We start from the raw sequence: 16292 nt of genomic DNA, 5'->3' as shown, positions 1-16292 counted from the left end.
TCTTCTTCTTCTTCTTCTTCTTCTTCTTCTTCTTCTTCTTCTTCTTCTTTTTGTTCTTCTTCTTCTTCTTCTTCTTCTTCTTCTTCTTCTTCTTCTTCTTCTTCTTCTTCTTCTTCTTCTTCTTCTTCTTCTTCTTCTTCTTCTTCTTCTTCTTCTTCTTATTATTATTATTATTATTATTATTATTATTATTATTATTATTATGATTATGATTATGATTATGATTATGATGATGCTTCTTCTTCTTCTTCTTCTTCTTCTTCTTCTTCTTCTTCTTCTTCTTCTTCTTCTTCTTCTTCTTCTTCTTCTTCTTCTTCTTATTATTATTATTATTGGGTCTGTTCAGACTATTCACTTAAAATATATTTAGATCAGTTCTGTCTGTTTCAAAAATTACTTGAAACATTTCATGATCGACAGCATATGTTCAGACTTTCAGATAATGTTTAATTCAAAACAGTCATATATTTTTCCAGTTAAATGCTGTTTTTTTTTTTTTAATCATTTTTCGTTTTTGATGCTGAAACTAATAGTTCTTCGACAAATGAAATCCTATTCGTTATTGTATAAATTTGTCATAATTGTGTGGAGTAGATTTTTCCTAGACAATTATTCTAGGTTTAATCCTATAAATTTGTGAACAAGAACATGATATCAAATTCGCTCTTATCTTTATAATGCATCTCTAATCTCTAATATCTAGTCTAGATAAGATGATATTTGTTTAACCCATAGTCCTATTAAAACATTTACATTTACCGATTAAGATAGTAAATGCAGTTTGGGTTCAATAATTGTTTCAATCTTAAGCTTCGCCTGATTTTAATGACTTTCCTGATAGTGTTAATATTTAAAAAAAAATGCTATACTAATAAACCCGACATCGTATTTTGATCTATTGAATTTATATATAAATGGTCTAGGTAACTGGTTTTTAAAAGTTAACAAAAAAAATACAAAACAGTTCGCCTAAACTAAATGCTCTGTTCTTTTTACTTTCAAAATGAATAAAAACATTACGTTTAACTAATATCTCATACAAACAACTTTTTTTTACAGTCAAATAAAATTGTTTAAAATCTATTCAGCAATAAACCTTCAGCTCTGTACGTTTTATAACCAATAAAATAACAGTTTTAAAGTATTATATAGTATGCCATTTAACCTTGCAAACGTATCAAATTGTTTGCAACGGATATCATAATATTACGATAAAAGGACGATGAAATCACTTGTACATACTAGTGTAGTATTGATGACAATATTGAGAAAAACATTCTTGCATTGTACAAAGACTTACAAATATTATTTAGTTTTCCATTATACTTCACATATTTAATAATTTACATCGGTTGGACTTTAAATTTGTGTTTTATAACTGTTTTATAATATAACATATAACAAATATTTTATCTATTTAACTATTCAACACTACGGTTAAGGTTCACAGGTAAGAAATTTAAGAAAGGGATCTTGTTTTAGTGGATTTGTTTACATCCTTATGTTTCGTATTTGAATAATGAAGCAGCATGACAAAAAGGTGAGAATATATATAACATTACTACAGAGGAAACACTATTAGGGATTATAATTTGAATGTGCTTATATCGTTTAATGATAGGTATTCAGACATTATTTATTTTATATTTTCTGTTTATTTTAAAACTGACTTGATAAATGTAAGTACAATACAGTAGTGTATGCAACACAAAACAGTCTTCATGGTCTTAGAGCAAACATTTATGATAAAAAAAATTGTCTTGATGTGTCATTTTCTTGCGAAATACATAGTTTATTTTCATATCTGAAGTAAATAGAGTATGACTAACTTCCTCGTGTAATTACATAAGTTTAAAAAATAAAATTTAAACATTTCACAATCAACATTCATTTTATATAAATTTTTATTTTCAACTTTTACATTTTCTATTTGGTCTTAATGTCGAATTATGTTGTCATATCATGCACAGGGTATATTACTTAACAAAAGACAATGACCTTATTATTAAACGCAGCCTCGTCACGTATTCTCTCTCGTAAATCCGCGTCAATAAATCAATAAAATGTTCGCGTCTTCGAATTACTTCTAATACGTTTTGTAAAAGTAGGTTTTTCGAATACGTTTTGTTATTTCTCATTCTTAATTGCCATTTTTGTTTTACAAAGGTTTGGTCTGCATGAAAACAATAATATGATCGCGGAGTTTCTTTTTCTTTTTTACACTTCCTGAATAAACAAGAAATAATAAATTACAGTGCGTCGAAAAAGTCGTATAGTTGAAAACTAAACAGTTTGTGTTTGAACTCCATGTTATGATATGAATTACCGATCAAAAAGGTATTACTCAAAATATATAAAATGTTATGAATCTAATTAATTTTCTTCTGGGGAAATAAAACAATGACAAAATTTCAGACAAGGACTAAACCTACATATAGATGTTTCTTTTCAAATATTTTTATAGTTTTTAAGTTTTGTATTGTGGATTAAAAAAAATATGTTTATCGTCATTTTGATCTATATAAGAACGATTTTGTGTGAATCGAATCAGTTAATCAAATTATTCACATAGTTTCACTTTATATGTTTATTCTTTTCTTTTGCATACCCATAAACGGGCAATTCATGCGTTATTCTATCTCTTTCTACGGGGTTAAATTGGAGTTCACATAAATACGGATTTAATTAGGTCGAGTTAATCACTTGCAAGTGAATAACTTAGTATAAATGTTTATTAGCTTAATTTGACAAAATTGAACCATTTTAGCTGATAAAAGTACATTTTTATTTCATTATTTCATTTTCATTATTGATTGAAAAAAAAATGATACTTTTGATTTTTTATCAACTCATAGCTAGTGCCCCTAAACATGCTGTTTCCTTTTAAATTGATATAACAGTTAAAAGTTGTACAACCTATCAATTAAGATTTTATTCCCATATGAATGTTTATTAGTCTTTTTATTTTGCCTCAATCTTATGTCAGGGCAAGCGAAATACTTTATTCTATTCTTTTTGAAACAACTTTTAATGAAATACATAAATGAACCTTTTAGTATTTTTTATTGATATTTCGTCACATTAACAATATAAAATAAAACTACATTAACAGATCAATAGGATGTATTTAACGGAAATCAGTTACACTATTTCATTCAGAGAAAAGGTAACAGCCAAAATGCAGTTTGTGCTTTCATATAAAAACAAAATATATTACTGGCCTAATATTTTAGAAACCTCACAATTTTAAAAACAAAAAGTTTAAATACTAATCGTTATCAATGTAGGAATACACATAGAATATTACAAAATTGTTGTTAGATGTTGAATGTCTTGTAAAGTTACAGTTACATTGGGATTATCTTAGTCCATCAGCTAGTTCTCAAAAGCCCTCTAGTTAAGGAGTTTGTGTTACACCCCAGGGTACCGCAATTTTTTTGGATAGAATTCAACTTCATTATCTTATTGATAAAATACAAAGTGTAAAACTAAAAAAAAAGTGTCCAAAAGAGGTTTAAAAACGTCCCTTTCAATGGTCCCCTCATTTAGCAATCACGACTAAGTAATTTTTAATTAAATTTTTTGATATAAAGCGACTAAAAAAAAATAAAGTATAGGTGTTAACAACTAAGACAGATACAAAACTATCATATTTAATGTTACTCTGAAGATTTTTTGTTTTAAAAAAAAGTTTTTTTTACATTACAAATAATCCGATTTTTGGGTTAAAATTAAGGCATATTTCTTCCTTTCATAAAGAAATTCGTTATGCACTACCCGTTTTAGTTCATTAAACTTTAGAATTAATCATTATACAATGTTTCAATCATTTTCAATATTTATATATCGTCTAAAATAAGAACTATTTGATAAAATATTTGTACGTGCAAATACTCGTTAAATCACGGAAATCATCAAATTACCGTCTTTGATTCAGTATAAGATATGTACTATGCATTCACACATAAGCATTATCAATTTGCAACTGAAAACACACATTTAAATGTCGATTTATGATGTTTTGGTGAGACAAATTATTTTATAAAGTGAATGTGTAACAAAATATTACTGAAAGAGTACAAATTAAGGTTTTTTTTTTTGCGTTCAGAAAAGGTGCACTCTATCGAACTCAATAAAAGTGTGCTTGATTACATTTTGTGTTTTAGCTATGTGGTGATTGACTTAAGATTATTAAGTCATTCAATCGACAAACATCGCTTCGAATGAACGTCAAATAGTCCGTTATGAGAATTGGCCATACTTTTTACGTTCTTATGTTTCTAAGAGATACAAAAAAAATTGGCTTTGTTGTTTTCAGTTTAAATAAAGATTCTGATAAGCGTCGGTTGTTATATGTACATGAAATCGTTATCAAAGGTACCAAAATTATAATTTAGTATGCCAGACGCGCGTTTCGTCTACATAAGACTCATCAGTGACGCTCATATCAAAATATTTGTAAAGCCAAACAAGTACAAGGTTGAAGAGCATTGAGAATCCAAAATTCCAAAAAGTTGTGCCAAATACGGCTAAGGTAGTCTATGTCTGGGATAAGAATATCCTTAGTTCTTCGAACAAATCAAAGTTTTATAAACAGGAAATTTATTTAAAAGACCACATTATTGATATTCATGTCAACACATATTGTTGACTACTAGACTGGTGATACATTCGGGGACGAAACGTCCACCAGCAGTGGAAAGAGCTTTAATATCCTTAAAATTCGAGATTTGGTAGGAATGAGTAACCCTGAAACATCCGCACAAAAAAACGTTAAAAACTCGAATGAAGCGAGACAAAACTGATGTTATGAAATTGTTTCAGACACTGCAAAGCTGGCCAAATCTATTTGAAACATCTGAGCAGTTATATGGCTTGTTTTCATGTTCTGTTGCTTCTTCGAAATTAATGTGCACCTCCTTAACGCGTATGAAAAGAGAAAATTTGCTTCAAAAATTTTCATTAATGAACGGCTTATACAAAAGCCAACCGATATCTTCAAAACAATTAAAAGATTATCATTGCTTACATTTTTAAAAAAGGAAATAAAAGACAAGCAGTTATTTGCTGATAAAAACAACAAAACATTGAGAGCAGATGAAAAAAAAAGTCGCCTGCTTGTCATAGCCAAGACAAGATAGTTGGTTGCGCAAAAGGCTCTCCAGTTTGAATTAGGTCCTCTTTCAATGTATCTTGCAAACTTTGATGGTACGCATGTAATGAAATTAAAATCTGTCCTGAATGGTCTTTTAGAAAATGGTCAATCCTTAGGAAAGCATGTGGATATTTGATGGCATGGCAATTATTCAACCCATTACTAGGATACCAAGCACAATATCCATAAAAAAAAATTAAAACATCAGGTCCTTGGGAGGGCAAATCATTACGATAAGTTCTAGACCCTCACAATCGTGTTTTTGGGAATTGAAGAAATGTTTGTTAGTTGGGGAAAACAAAGTTGCTCTTGTTGAATTCTTTGGTTCGGAAAAGAGTAAATAATCCTATAAATTTACACTTGAATGTGTTTATTTATTTGTATCACATGGAAGTATGTGCAACAAAATAAAAATTGGAAATGAAATAGCGTATACGTAGAATGGTTTTATCTTATAATCAAACAGGAAGAAGCCGATTACAAAATGTTACTTAATGCAAAAATATGCAGCTGACAAAGGTTACGACTCCATTGTTATAAAACCTTCTGACATTGATGTGGAAGTATTGGCTTACTATTTTCACAGTTGCATATCAATTCTAACATTGCTAGATTAGTGAGAATGTTTGTAGAAAACTGCCAGGATTTCACGGCAGTACAGGTTGTGATTCAGTAAGTGTTTTGTCTGGTAAATGTGTTTTCGGAAGGTCTATTCCATCGTGGTGAATCATTTGAAGAGGTTGACGAAGAGTTGGCAAAACACTCGAGAGGTTTTCCTGTTCCATATATGGCTACAAAATTATAAATATCGATGAATAAAGATCAGAACGTTTTGAAATGCAACCAAAAAAAGATTTAATGTCATCTACTGCCCCCAACAAAAGATACAATGTTAAAGCACATTAAGCCATCCAACATTCAGACGAAGATTTGGAAATTTGCTCTTAAACACAACACTGGTCTGTTGCTAAACAAGTATAGTTGGATTGTTTAGAACGATTTCATCAGTATCAAACAACCACCAGCGTTAGATGCTTTAATAATTCTGAGGTGCTGTTCATTTAAAGTTGGTTGTGCCAACAACAGATGTTCATGTGTTCAACAAGGTTTATCCTAACCAGATACCTGTATGTAAATGCTCGAAAGCTTGTAGATATAAGGATTTTCAAAACGTTGATATTGCTAACGATGACGACGAATATGATGGAAATAATGATAATGATAATTCCCTTTAAATGGTTTTTTTTTCAACAGCCTTTACATTCTTTACATTGTAGTTACATTATGCTCTGTTTCAATATAAAAAATATACCATGTTATCAAAAAAATTAGTACTTTTGCTTCTTTTCATTCAAAATCATGAATTTTGGAAATTACCCTCCACCTTTTTTCTTGGTCCTCTACGATTTAAAAATTAATTGAAAATTAGCCTGCGTTTTGATAAGATATGATTTGTTCCATTTTATGAAAAGAATAGTACTTAATTATTGGTTATTTTTACATTTTTCTGTAAATATGTGCAAAACAAAATTTTTGATATACCCTTAAATAAGTCCCCTTTTAACCCCTTTTGGACACTTTTTCAAAAGTCTAACACCTCTTAGAATATTCTTCATATATTACTCTTTTAATTTATAACAAAAAATTGCGGTACCCTGGGGTGTAACACAGAATTGAAATTTTGCCCTACCAGCTGATGGACTATCTGTGCCAAATTTTAACAGCGCACAATTTAAAAACTTATTTTAACATGTACATCAAATTGGAATTCACGAAAATAAACATCAAGAAATACATGTAGGATCGGAAATTACCATAGGGACAGTCAAACTCATAAATCGAAATAAACTGACAACGCCTGGCTAAAAATGAAAAAAGAAAAAGAGAAAAACAATACAACACATGACACAACATAGAAAAACTAAAGAATAAGCAACACGAACCCCACCAAAAACTAGGTGCTCTAGAAGGGTAAACAGATCCTGCTCCACATGTGGCACCCGTCGTGTTACTTATAACAAATCCGGTAAATAGTCTAATTCGCTAGGTCACATTCATGAAAGGGAAGGCGATTGCAGTAACGACGTAAGGAACATATTCGATATCATTTGTGAAACGGTTATTCCATAACGGTCAACTCTGATGGCGTCCTTAAAATATACGAAGGGATGATTTCAACATCCTCATTGGAACTCTTGGTTAAATAGCTTTCTTGTGAGCAGCACTCCTCTATCAAAGAAATCATGACAGGAAATGCAATATAATTTGACTTTTTTTTCAAGCTGTAATCAACGTTATGTTGCTTTTATGTAAAAAATAAGTTAAGTTAGTTATTGTGCACGCATAAGCAATATGCTACATGGTCCTAAATCCAAAGTAGATGCCTGATGAAATGTAAATGCGTTATATTGTACTTATAAATGGACTTATTTAATATGTTTCGGAGTTTGGTATGACGTCTATTATCACTGAGCTCTCTGGGTGCTGGATTATCTCGCTGTTTTGAAGACCCATTGATGGGCATAGGCTTTTTTGGTCTTTGATCGGGTTGTTGTGTTTTGACACCTTTTCATTTTCTATTTTTGTTTTTATATTCTTTAGCTACCATTATTGCATTTGACACTGTCAAAAGCAATTGCATGCGAGACATACGTTTTGATAAATCCTTGGTTTACCTTAAACGTTTGACTGAAAAATCATCAAACATTCTCAATCTTTAATACGGTACGCAAGACGAGCTCTGTGCCAACGTTACAAAGTAAACGTCTAAGACAAACTAGTAGGAAGGTCAAATCAAATAAGAGTTTGAAAATAGATGATCTTTGTCATATAAAATATTTTTTGTACTACAATGAAAAGAAGATATATTTTACTTACATAATCAGCTAATCATATGAAGGGTTGAATAATTAAAACAAAATCATGACAAGCGGAACTAGAATTAAGAAAACCCAGGATAATATTAACATTAATCTTGAGTTCAATATTTTAAACATTCTGTCATCATAATGAGGTATTAAAATCATAATTTTATATTTGATATTTGGCAAAGAGAAGAAAATACATTACTTACATTACATAAACTAAAACGACTACATTAAACTATGAATCATTTTAACGATATGAATTTAAAACAATAAGCTACCTGATTCACAAATACTTACGATTCTATATATGTGCAGGAAAATGGCAGATAGAAAAGTTTTACAGCTTCTGTACCTTTTATATGATGTGTGTAAAGACTGTTTGGAAGAATTCTTCAAATACAACTGTTTACATGATGACCCAACAGATGAAAAACTCACAAAATACGTGATAGAGCACAAAAATCAACTTTTTCATCATCTGAGGAATTCTTGCTGTCACACGTGTGCTAATAATCAAAAAAGCTGCGCACAAGGTAGTAAAAAATTATTTCAAAACTTGTTTACATTTCCGGAGGATTTTTCAGTGTCCGACGCCAACAATGCTCCTTTCAAGAAAATTAAGTTGAATGATCTAGATATATGGACAGTGCAGTATTTGTTACTAGCAGACAATTTAGAGCCTGAACACCATAAGTGGATTAAAACATTATACGAAAAAAGACATGCTGTTTCACTGCATTTTGAGACGATAAGTGATGACAATTTTGAAAGTATATGGAATGAAACAAGAGACATAGTTTTAGATATTCTACGATCGTTGAATAACCGACAGTATGAAAAAGCTGTCGGAAAGCAGTTGTCACTCTTAAAAATGACTGGTCCAGAGTTGTATGGAAATGAGGAATATTGGTGTATGATGCAAAAGGAGTTCAATATCGAGGTAGGTAAAACTTTCAAATATAAATGTCGATGTAATGCATTGACTAACAATGTATGCAAAAGTGTAATATTTTAACGTTTAACATTTGTATACATGTATACGACTGTTGTTGCTTTCTGCTTTTTGGGGAGGTTGTTGTCTCTTTGACACATTCCCCATTCCAATTCCCAGTTCTATGTATGTATTACGTGTGATTTCATTTTGAATTTAGTGAACAAAACTTACTCAGACACCTAGCTAGTTGCCTACATACATACTATTGGCAAGTTGTCTTAGCACAATCATACCCATGTTCTTACTATTATTTCAAAGACAAGGTTAACCAGTCTCCCATAAAACCATGCAAAACAGTTCACAAGGGGGGGTCATCAGATTCAATTGAAACTTTGTGTGCTTAAACATCATTATGAAAGAAGTTCATATTTAAGATATTTCATCTGGTACCCATGTCTATCAGCTTGGAGATGCAGTAATGTACCGGGAACCAGTTTTCCCATGTTTGAGGCAGTATTTTTTCTATGAAATTAACCAATTTCAACACCCTAAAACTTATAAATGCGAAAAATAACGAGATAGAGAATGATGATTTATTGCATAATCAAGTGTTAAAGCTTTAGAAACTCATCAGTACATACATTTTTTACGAAACAGTTTGTGGATTATTACAAGGGAGATAATCCAGTGATAAATATTTTCAGGAAATCATAAAAAGTACATATTTTAAAAGCTTACCAGCCACTGGTCCATTAAAAATATTGAGATAAATAACTTTATTCTATCAATTGGAATACTTAATTATGCATTTTAGCTAATACACTTGCTGGGGTCTCTTTCAAGTATATTGTAGAATTCTTCTAAAAAAAATGCCTAAATTTACATTTTCTCTCTATAAATCAATGAATTTAAACTAGTATTTTGTAGATAATTTTGGGAATGTAAGTGTTTCTGTTTCAAAAGCAGTACAATAATTGACAAATTAATTCAAAGTAACAATGACCATAGTTCAATTACAATTTATGGTGCCATATATATTGAATTAGCTGGTAAAAAGGGAGATAATCTAGTAAAAATTATTTGAAAAAAACTTAACATAAAATTTTTCAAACTTACCAATTCTCGGTACATTAAACATAAAAGTATATATCTATTTGGTTATGCTAAGAGACATAGTTATTAACGCATTTAACCATATATGATGGTTGTGCTCTTGTTTTAGTACTTTCTAAAAATTCTCCTTGAATGCACAGTAAAATTCAAATTTGCCTTTCTCTGAAATCAATGAAATTAATATATCAATCCGTAGAAAATTTTGTGAATGAATTTATTTCTTTTTTTTAAACCATTATTATACCTAACAATGTTAAACTAACAAAGAAGGCATTACTGTCAACATAAATTATGCCATAAATATTGATTTTCTATGGTACAAAGGGAGGTAATTCTTAGAAAAATTAATTTTCAAAAATCTGAAGAAGAAAAAAAGATTTTTCTTCAAATTTAGTGTTCTGCGCTTGATAAAACTTAAGCCTTTCAATACTTTCTTTCTTTTCATTAAGAGAAATATAAAACAAAGCCTACAAAGAAGTATAAAGAGAATGTTTAGACTAAAACAATCAGGATTTCTTGTACTATTCTGTTGAAAAATGTAAAAATTTGCAGTTGTTAATTGATAACAAACATTTATAGGATAACAATCTGTATATTCATATAGTTTCAAAGAATATTTTTAAAAGAAAAGAGAAAAAAATTAACTAGGTGTAATAACCAAAAAAAAACATTCAAATTAACATTGATTTTTATATGACCAATTGATGATTATACAAAGAAATTCTAAATTATAATAACAAACTAATGTATGCTGTCATATTTTACTAGAGTTAACTCATCATTGTAAATCAATCTTATGTATTTAAATGTTTCTTATTATCAAATAATTATAAAACATTTTTTTCTTGCTTTTAAATGTTGACATCTTTAGAGTGACGTTTTCAAGATATTAGGCGAAAATAAAAAAAAAGTTTAAAAATCGTCATTATAAGGCTATAAGTCGTCTGACAATTTGAGCCATGCAATTTTTTTTTTGTAGTCCTTTGTTTTTGCATCTTTAGTTTCTAAACACCTATATATTAAACTTTAACTGTTTATCCCATTTCTAAATAATACGCAAACACGCAATTTATTTAAAATCGACATTGAAGGATAATAACACCAATAGGACGTAAACTGGCTAGTTTAGCCATTGATTTGTTTTTACAACTTGTCATGCTGATAATTTATATCAATGATGCACTATTTGTGTTGCAAATGTGAGATATAGCGATCATATATTCTTCGTTGGTTGCAGCGGCGTCAACATTTAGTTCTTTTTTTTAACACCAACAACTTTATCAAAACTTAGATTTGATGAAATTTGGACAGAGCTTGTTAGTGTAATTTTTTTTTTTATGGTAAAAGGGTAATGTCTGAAGCAAACTTCAGAAATACTCTATATATTTTTATGTCAACATTACACTTTTACGCTGACACGAACAATCACAGCCTTTATAACGTGGTCTTTTTCAGTTTTTTTCCCACCTTGCTTATATAAAATGCTTCGCTGAGCGCAGCCTGATACGATCAGAGATGTCGAACATTGAACAGTTGGGGCATTTTGGACACAATACTCATGACTGATACTGTCTGAATTTGGATTGAAATCAAATTTTTGACATAAAATATATAATTCTGACACAAAATAAATGTGGTCAAAGATCTAACAATTATATTGTGCAATATTGTGCAATTTAATTCGAAATTTGTAAAATTTTGGAAAAAAAATATGAATCCCTTTAAAAAAAAATACCCCCCTCCCCTTACCTGGTTGGAACAACAAAAACGTAACACAATCCAAATCTCTCCTTTGTATAACGGAATATTGTAGTACTTTCCAGAGAGATCCATACTCTTTAACTCAAGTTATTGTCTAGAAGCTAGAAAAGTGTTTGTTTTTGGCACTTTTTGACCCCTAATTTCTCCATGCTTGAGTTATTAACCCCAAACTCGATCCTAGCCTTCCATATGTTATACGGAATCTTGTGGTACAATGTCAGAGAGATCCATACACTAACACACAAGTTATTGTCTGGAAACTATAAAAATGCTAGTCTTTGTCCCTTTTTAGCCCTTTATTCCTAAACTGTTGGCCCCGTAACCCTTAAAATGAATCCCAACCTTCTATTTTTAAAATTAAACATTGTGGTACAATTTCAGAGCAATAGAGATACTAATACACAAGTAATTATCCTGAAACTATAAAAATGCTTGTTTTTTGCCCCTTTGTGGCCCCTTGTTCCTAAACGGTTGGGATCATCATCCCTAAAAGTGATCCCAACCTTCCTTTTGTGGTATTGAACTTTTTTTTTTTAAATTATAGAGATCCATTATCTTAACCAAATGTGTTTATTTGGAGTCGTTTGAAAAGCATACAATATAAAAGTGAGAAGATGTGGTACAATGTCTTTTTAATTTTTTGAAGAAATTTTACATTTCTCTTGGGCCTTTCAAACAACAGCCATTATTTATCAAATCTTCATTGTTTTCTAAGTTATTATTTAGGAAATCTAACAAACTGACTAAAGAGACCTTCTATAAATTCAACAAGAGTGCACACACTGAAATTTCTCGCCTTTACTAATCATTATTATTATGTTGTTTTTTTTTATTTGTTTTTCAGTAGTCAGGCGTTTACAATCCCTTTACATCACCACCTGACTATGGTGTTAAGAGGTTTGATATATATATATACAACAAAAAATTTACTACATTTTTTTTCTTCTAATGTGAATATATATTATTTAAATATCAACATTATAATAAAAAGTGGAAAAGAAACAATCACACACACATACACACACTCTGTCACTTGCATTAACATAACATAAATCAACTTGTGTATTGCAAAGAAAAATGTTATCTTTGTAAAGATCTGCTCTTTATGAACTGTAAGATTCATTTTTTATTTTATATGATTTGAATCAAAAGTAATGGTGACTAATCAGTAAAAATGTAATCTAATGGGGCCCAGAATTTTTGAAAATAAGGTGTGGTACCATTTTTCTTTGCTATATAATGTTCATTTTCCTGATATTTTCTTATTTTTGCTAATTACCCTATAATACTTGGTTTCTTTTCATACAATTTACATTTGTATATATATTTCTTTGCAATAATAATAATCAAATTCAACAGTAAACTCTCATTTTGAAGACCAAGAAAAATGTGCTTCTTAGATAATGTAAATTTAACAAAAAATCTTTTCAATTTTTGTGAAAAAGTTTGCCATATAAAATGTGTTATTGGACATTCATAGAATAAATGCTCCATGGTTTCATCAGAAACCTTACAAAAAGTACAAAGCTTTGAATCTTTAAGTTTAACTTTATATAAGAAAGTGTTAGTTGCAATTATTCTATGTAAAAATTTGTATTGAAAAGTTCTTAAATAAGTGTCTTTACATGATTTTCTTAAAATAATATAATATTCTGACCAATCTGCAATTTCAATACCTAGTGATTCCTCCCATTGCAAAAACTTTTCTGTTGGCAGTTGCACATTTCTGTCAACAAGATCTTTGTATACAAACTTTGCCTTTTTGTTACACAATAATCTTTCCAAAAAATTATCAATACAGTTAAAAGTTTCAAAATTTACATGAGCAATCTTTTCTTTAATATATTCTCTCATATACTTTGGAATGTTTGCAATGAGACCATAATACTTTAAAAAATTATTTGTTTGAAGTCTTGGTCCTATCTGATCAAAATTACAAAAGTCCTTAGTCTCTAAGTTAATAAGGTCAAACAAAGACTGGACTCCCCTTCTATGCCACTGAATAAAATACGGAAAATCTACTAGAGGTGCAAAATTTAAAATATCTAATGACAAAATATCTTGAACAGAAATATTGGTAGCAGGCCTTGCTACATGAAAGCTAAAAAATACATCCTTCCAAAAAGGGTTGCTAAGAGTTTCTCCTTTTGAAAATGCAATACCCTTTCTCCACCATACTGTTCAAGGTTTTTTAATAATAATGATTGCCAACTACCATATAAATTGGATGAAAACCTCTTTATCCAGCCAATCTTAAGGTATATATTAAAATAATGTATATTAATCATATTTAAACCTCCTTGTGGAATATCTCCGATTAAAGTACTTCGTCTAATTCGATCAGGTTTTCCATTCCATATGAATTGAAAGAATAAAGTATTCAACTCATTTAATTTTAATTCTGGCAAGTTGTGTAGTGCAGTCAACAGGTGAATTAATTTTGGAAGTGCCAAAGTCTTGATAACAGTAATCTTTCCCATTAGGGTTAATTTTCTATGTTGCCAACTCTTAAGAATGCCTGACACTTATCTTTTTGGAGAAATTAATTTCTGGCATACTATCAAGATCTAAAGAGAATTCAATTCCCAAAAGTTTAAAATTTGAATAGCACCACTGAAGTTTTAAATCAGGACAGAGAACCAGATCTGAATACTTTTTATTCCCAACCCAGACAGCTTTAGTTTTAGAAGAATTAATTTTTAACCCAGATACTTTTTGGAATGAGTCGAAACAATTTAAAGTCTCCCTCAAAGATGTTTCAGTTCCATCCAAAACAAGGAAAGTGTCATCAGCATATTGACTCAAAAGGGATTCATTTTCATGAACAAAAGTTCCCTTTATTTTGGGGTTTGACCTTATTTTCATAGAAAGTAACTCAACACCTATAATAAAAAGATACGGGGAGAGGGGTCACCTTGTCTACAGCTTCTCTCCAAATTAAAGAAGCTTGAAAGATGGCCATTATTTATAACACAACTTGATGCTTTCAAATAAAATACTTCAAACCATCTGCATATAGATGGCCCAAAATTGAAACTCTTCAATGCTTTTTTTCAAAAAAGACCATTCAATAGAGTCAAAAGCCTTTTCAAAATCTACTAGTAGTAAAAGACCAGTTTTGTTATGCTTTTCTAAATAGTGCATCAAATCATACAATAGACGCGTATTCTCACCCATAAATCTATCTTTAATAAAGCCTTTCTGACAGTCACTGATAATAGATGGTAAAACAGGTTTTATTCTATTAGCAATAACGGCAGAAGCAATCTTGGTGTCAGTATTCATAAGGCTAATTGGGCGCCAATTAGCTAGATAACGTCTATCTTTATCTTCTTTTGGAATACACGTAATGACACTTTGATACCGAAATTTAGAAAATTCCCCATTTTCATAGCCAAAATATAATGATCTAAAAAGAAAAGGTCCAATATCTCGCCAAAAGACTTTGTAAAATTCTACAGTATACCCATCTGAGCCTGGACTCTTTCCATTTGACATAGATTTTAGAGATTCTGCACATTCTTTAAAAGAAATATTACCCTCACACAAATCCTTCTCTTCTTCTGTGAGTTTAACATTGTGCTTGAAAAAGGATTCATCATCACATTCCAGATTTTTACTTGAGTATAATGTTTTAAAAAAAATCATTTCTTCTTGTAAAACTCTAGATTGATCTGATATATGTTTTCCATTTTCATCTATGAGCTCAGTAATTGTTTTTTTAATAAAATTTTTCTTTTCCAATTTCCAAAAAATCTCTGAACACTTTTCCCCATTCTCTTGCCAGTTAGCGTGGGATCTTAAAAAAACACCTTCAATTTTTCTATCTCTTATATTTTCTAATTCTAACTTTTTCTGGTTTAAAGCTGCATGAATTTGACCATCAGGAGATATGTTCATATGATTTTCCAAATTTTGAATGTCATTTTCAAGTAAAAGTGTTGCAGCTTTTTCCTCTCTAGCTTTTTGAATACTGTAACCAATAGACAAAGATCTTATTTTCATTTTTATCAACTCAAAAAATACTTGATCATTGCATGAGAGTTTAACATTTAACAGATCATCTATGTTGCCTGATTCATAATATTCTAAAATACTCTCATTTATACATGTTTTAACTTTTTTGATATAGTCTAAATCTCGCAACAGTTGGGAGTTAAATTTCCAATATCCCTTTCCCCGCTTTGCTAAACTGGCAGAAAAGGTAAAAGTTATAGCAAAATGATCTGTCTTATACCCAGGAATAATGTTAGTATTTTTCATGAGTGAAAACAGATCCTCTGTGACTAGAAAAAAATCAAGCCGACTTTGTTTTATGGGTGAGCATTGACGCCATGTATATTTTCCATCGTTTGGATAACAGATCCGCCAAGGATCTAATAACTCAAGACTTTCTACTATTTCTTCAATCTTTTTTCGTGAGTTTGGGTTTCTATTATGAATAATATTGTAAGTGTCTATG

The 16292-nt window shown here is 30.0% G+C and overlaps 1 protein-coding gene across 1 annotated transcript in view; it reads left to right on the top strand.

Annotated features, from left to right (window-relative positions):
* Nucleotides 1-1457: 1457 nt before the first annotated feature.
* The window catches only part of LOC134699221 (uncharacterized), a 31902-nt gene continuing 17067 nt past the window's right edge, over nucleotides 1458-16292 (top strand). Inside the window, exons 1-2 of the mRNA XM_063560831.1 lie at nucleotides 1458-1540; nucleotides 8338-8962. Of these exons, the coding sequence (XP_063416901.1) occupies nucleotides 1530-1540; nucleotides 8338-8962 (636 nt within the window). The 5' untranslated portion in view covers nucleotides 1458-1529. The remainder of the gene's footprint in view (nucleotides 1541-8337; nucleotides 8963-16292) is intronic.

This window comes from Mytilus trossulus, unplaced genomic scaffold (genome assembly GCF_036588685.1).
Source record: "Mytilus trossulus isolate FHL-02 unplaced genomic scaffold, PNRI_Mtr1.1.1.hap1 h1tg000050l__unscaffolded, whole genome shotgun sequence".
Classification (NCBI taxonomy): domain Eukaryota; kingdom Metazoa; phylum Mollusca; class Bivalvia; order Mytilida; family Mytilidae; genus Mytilus; species Mytilus trossulus.
Note: the sequence above shows the minus strand (reverse complement) of the source record. Positions and strands in the feature narration are given on the sequence as shown.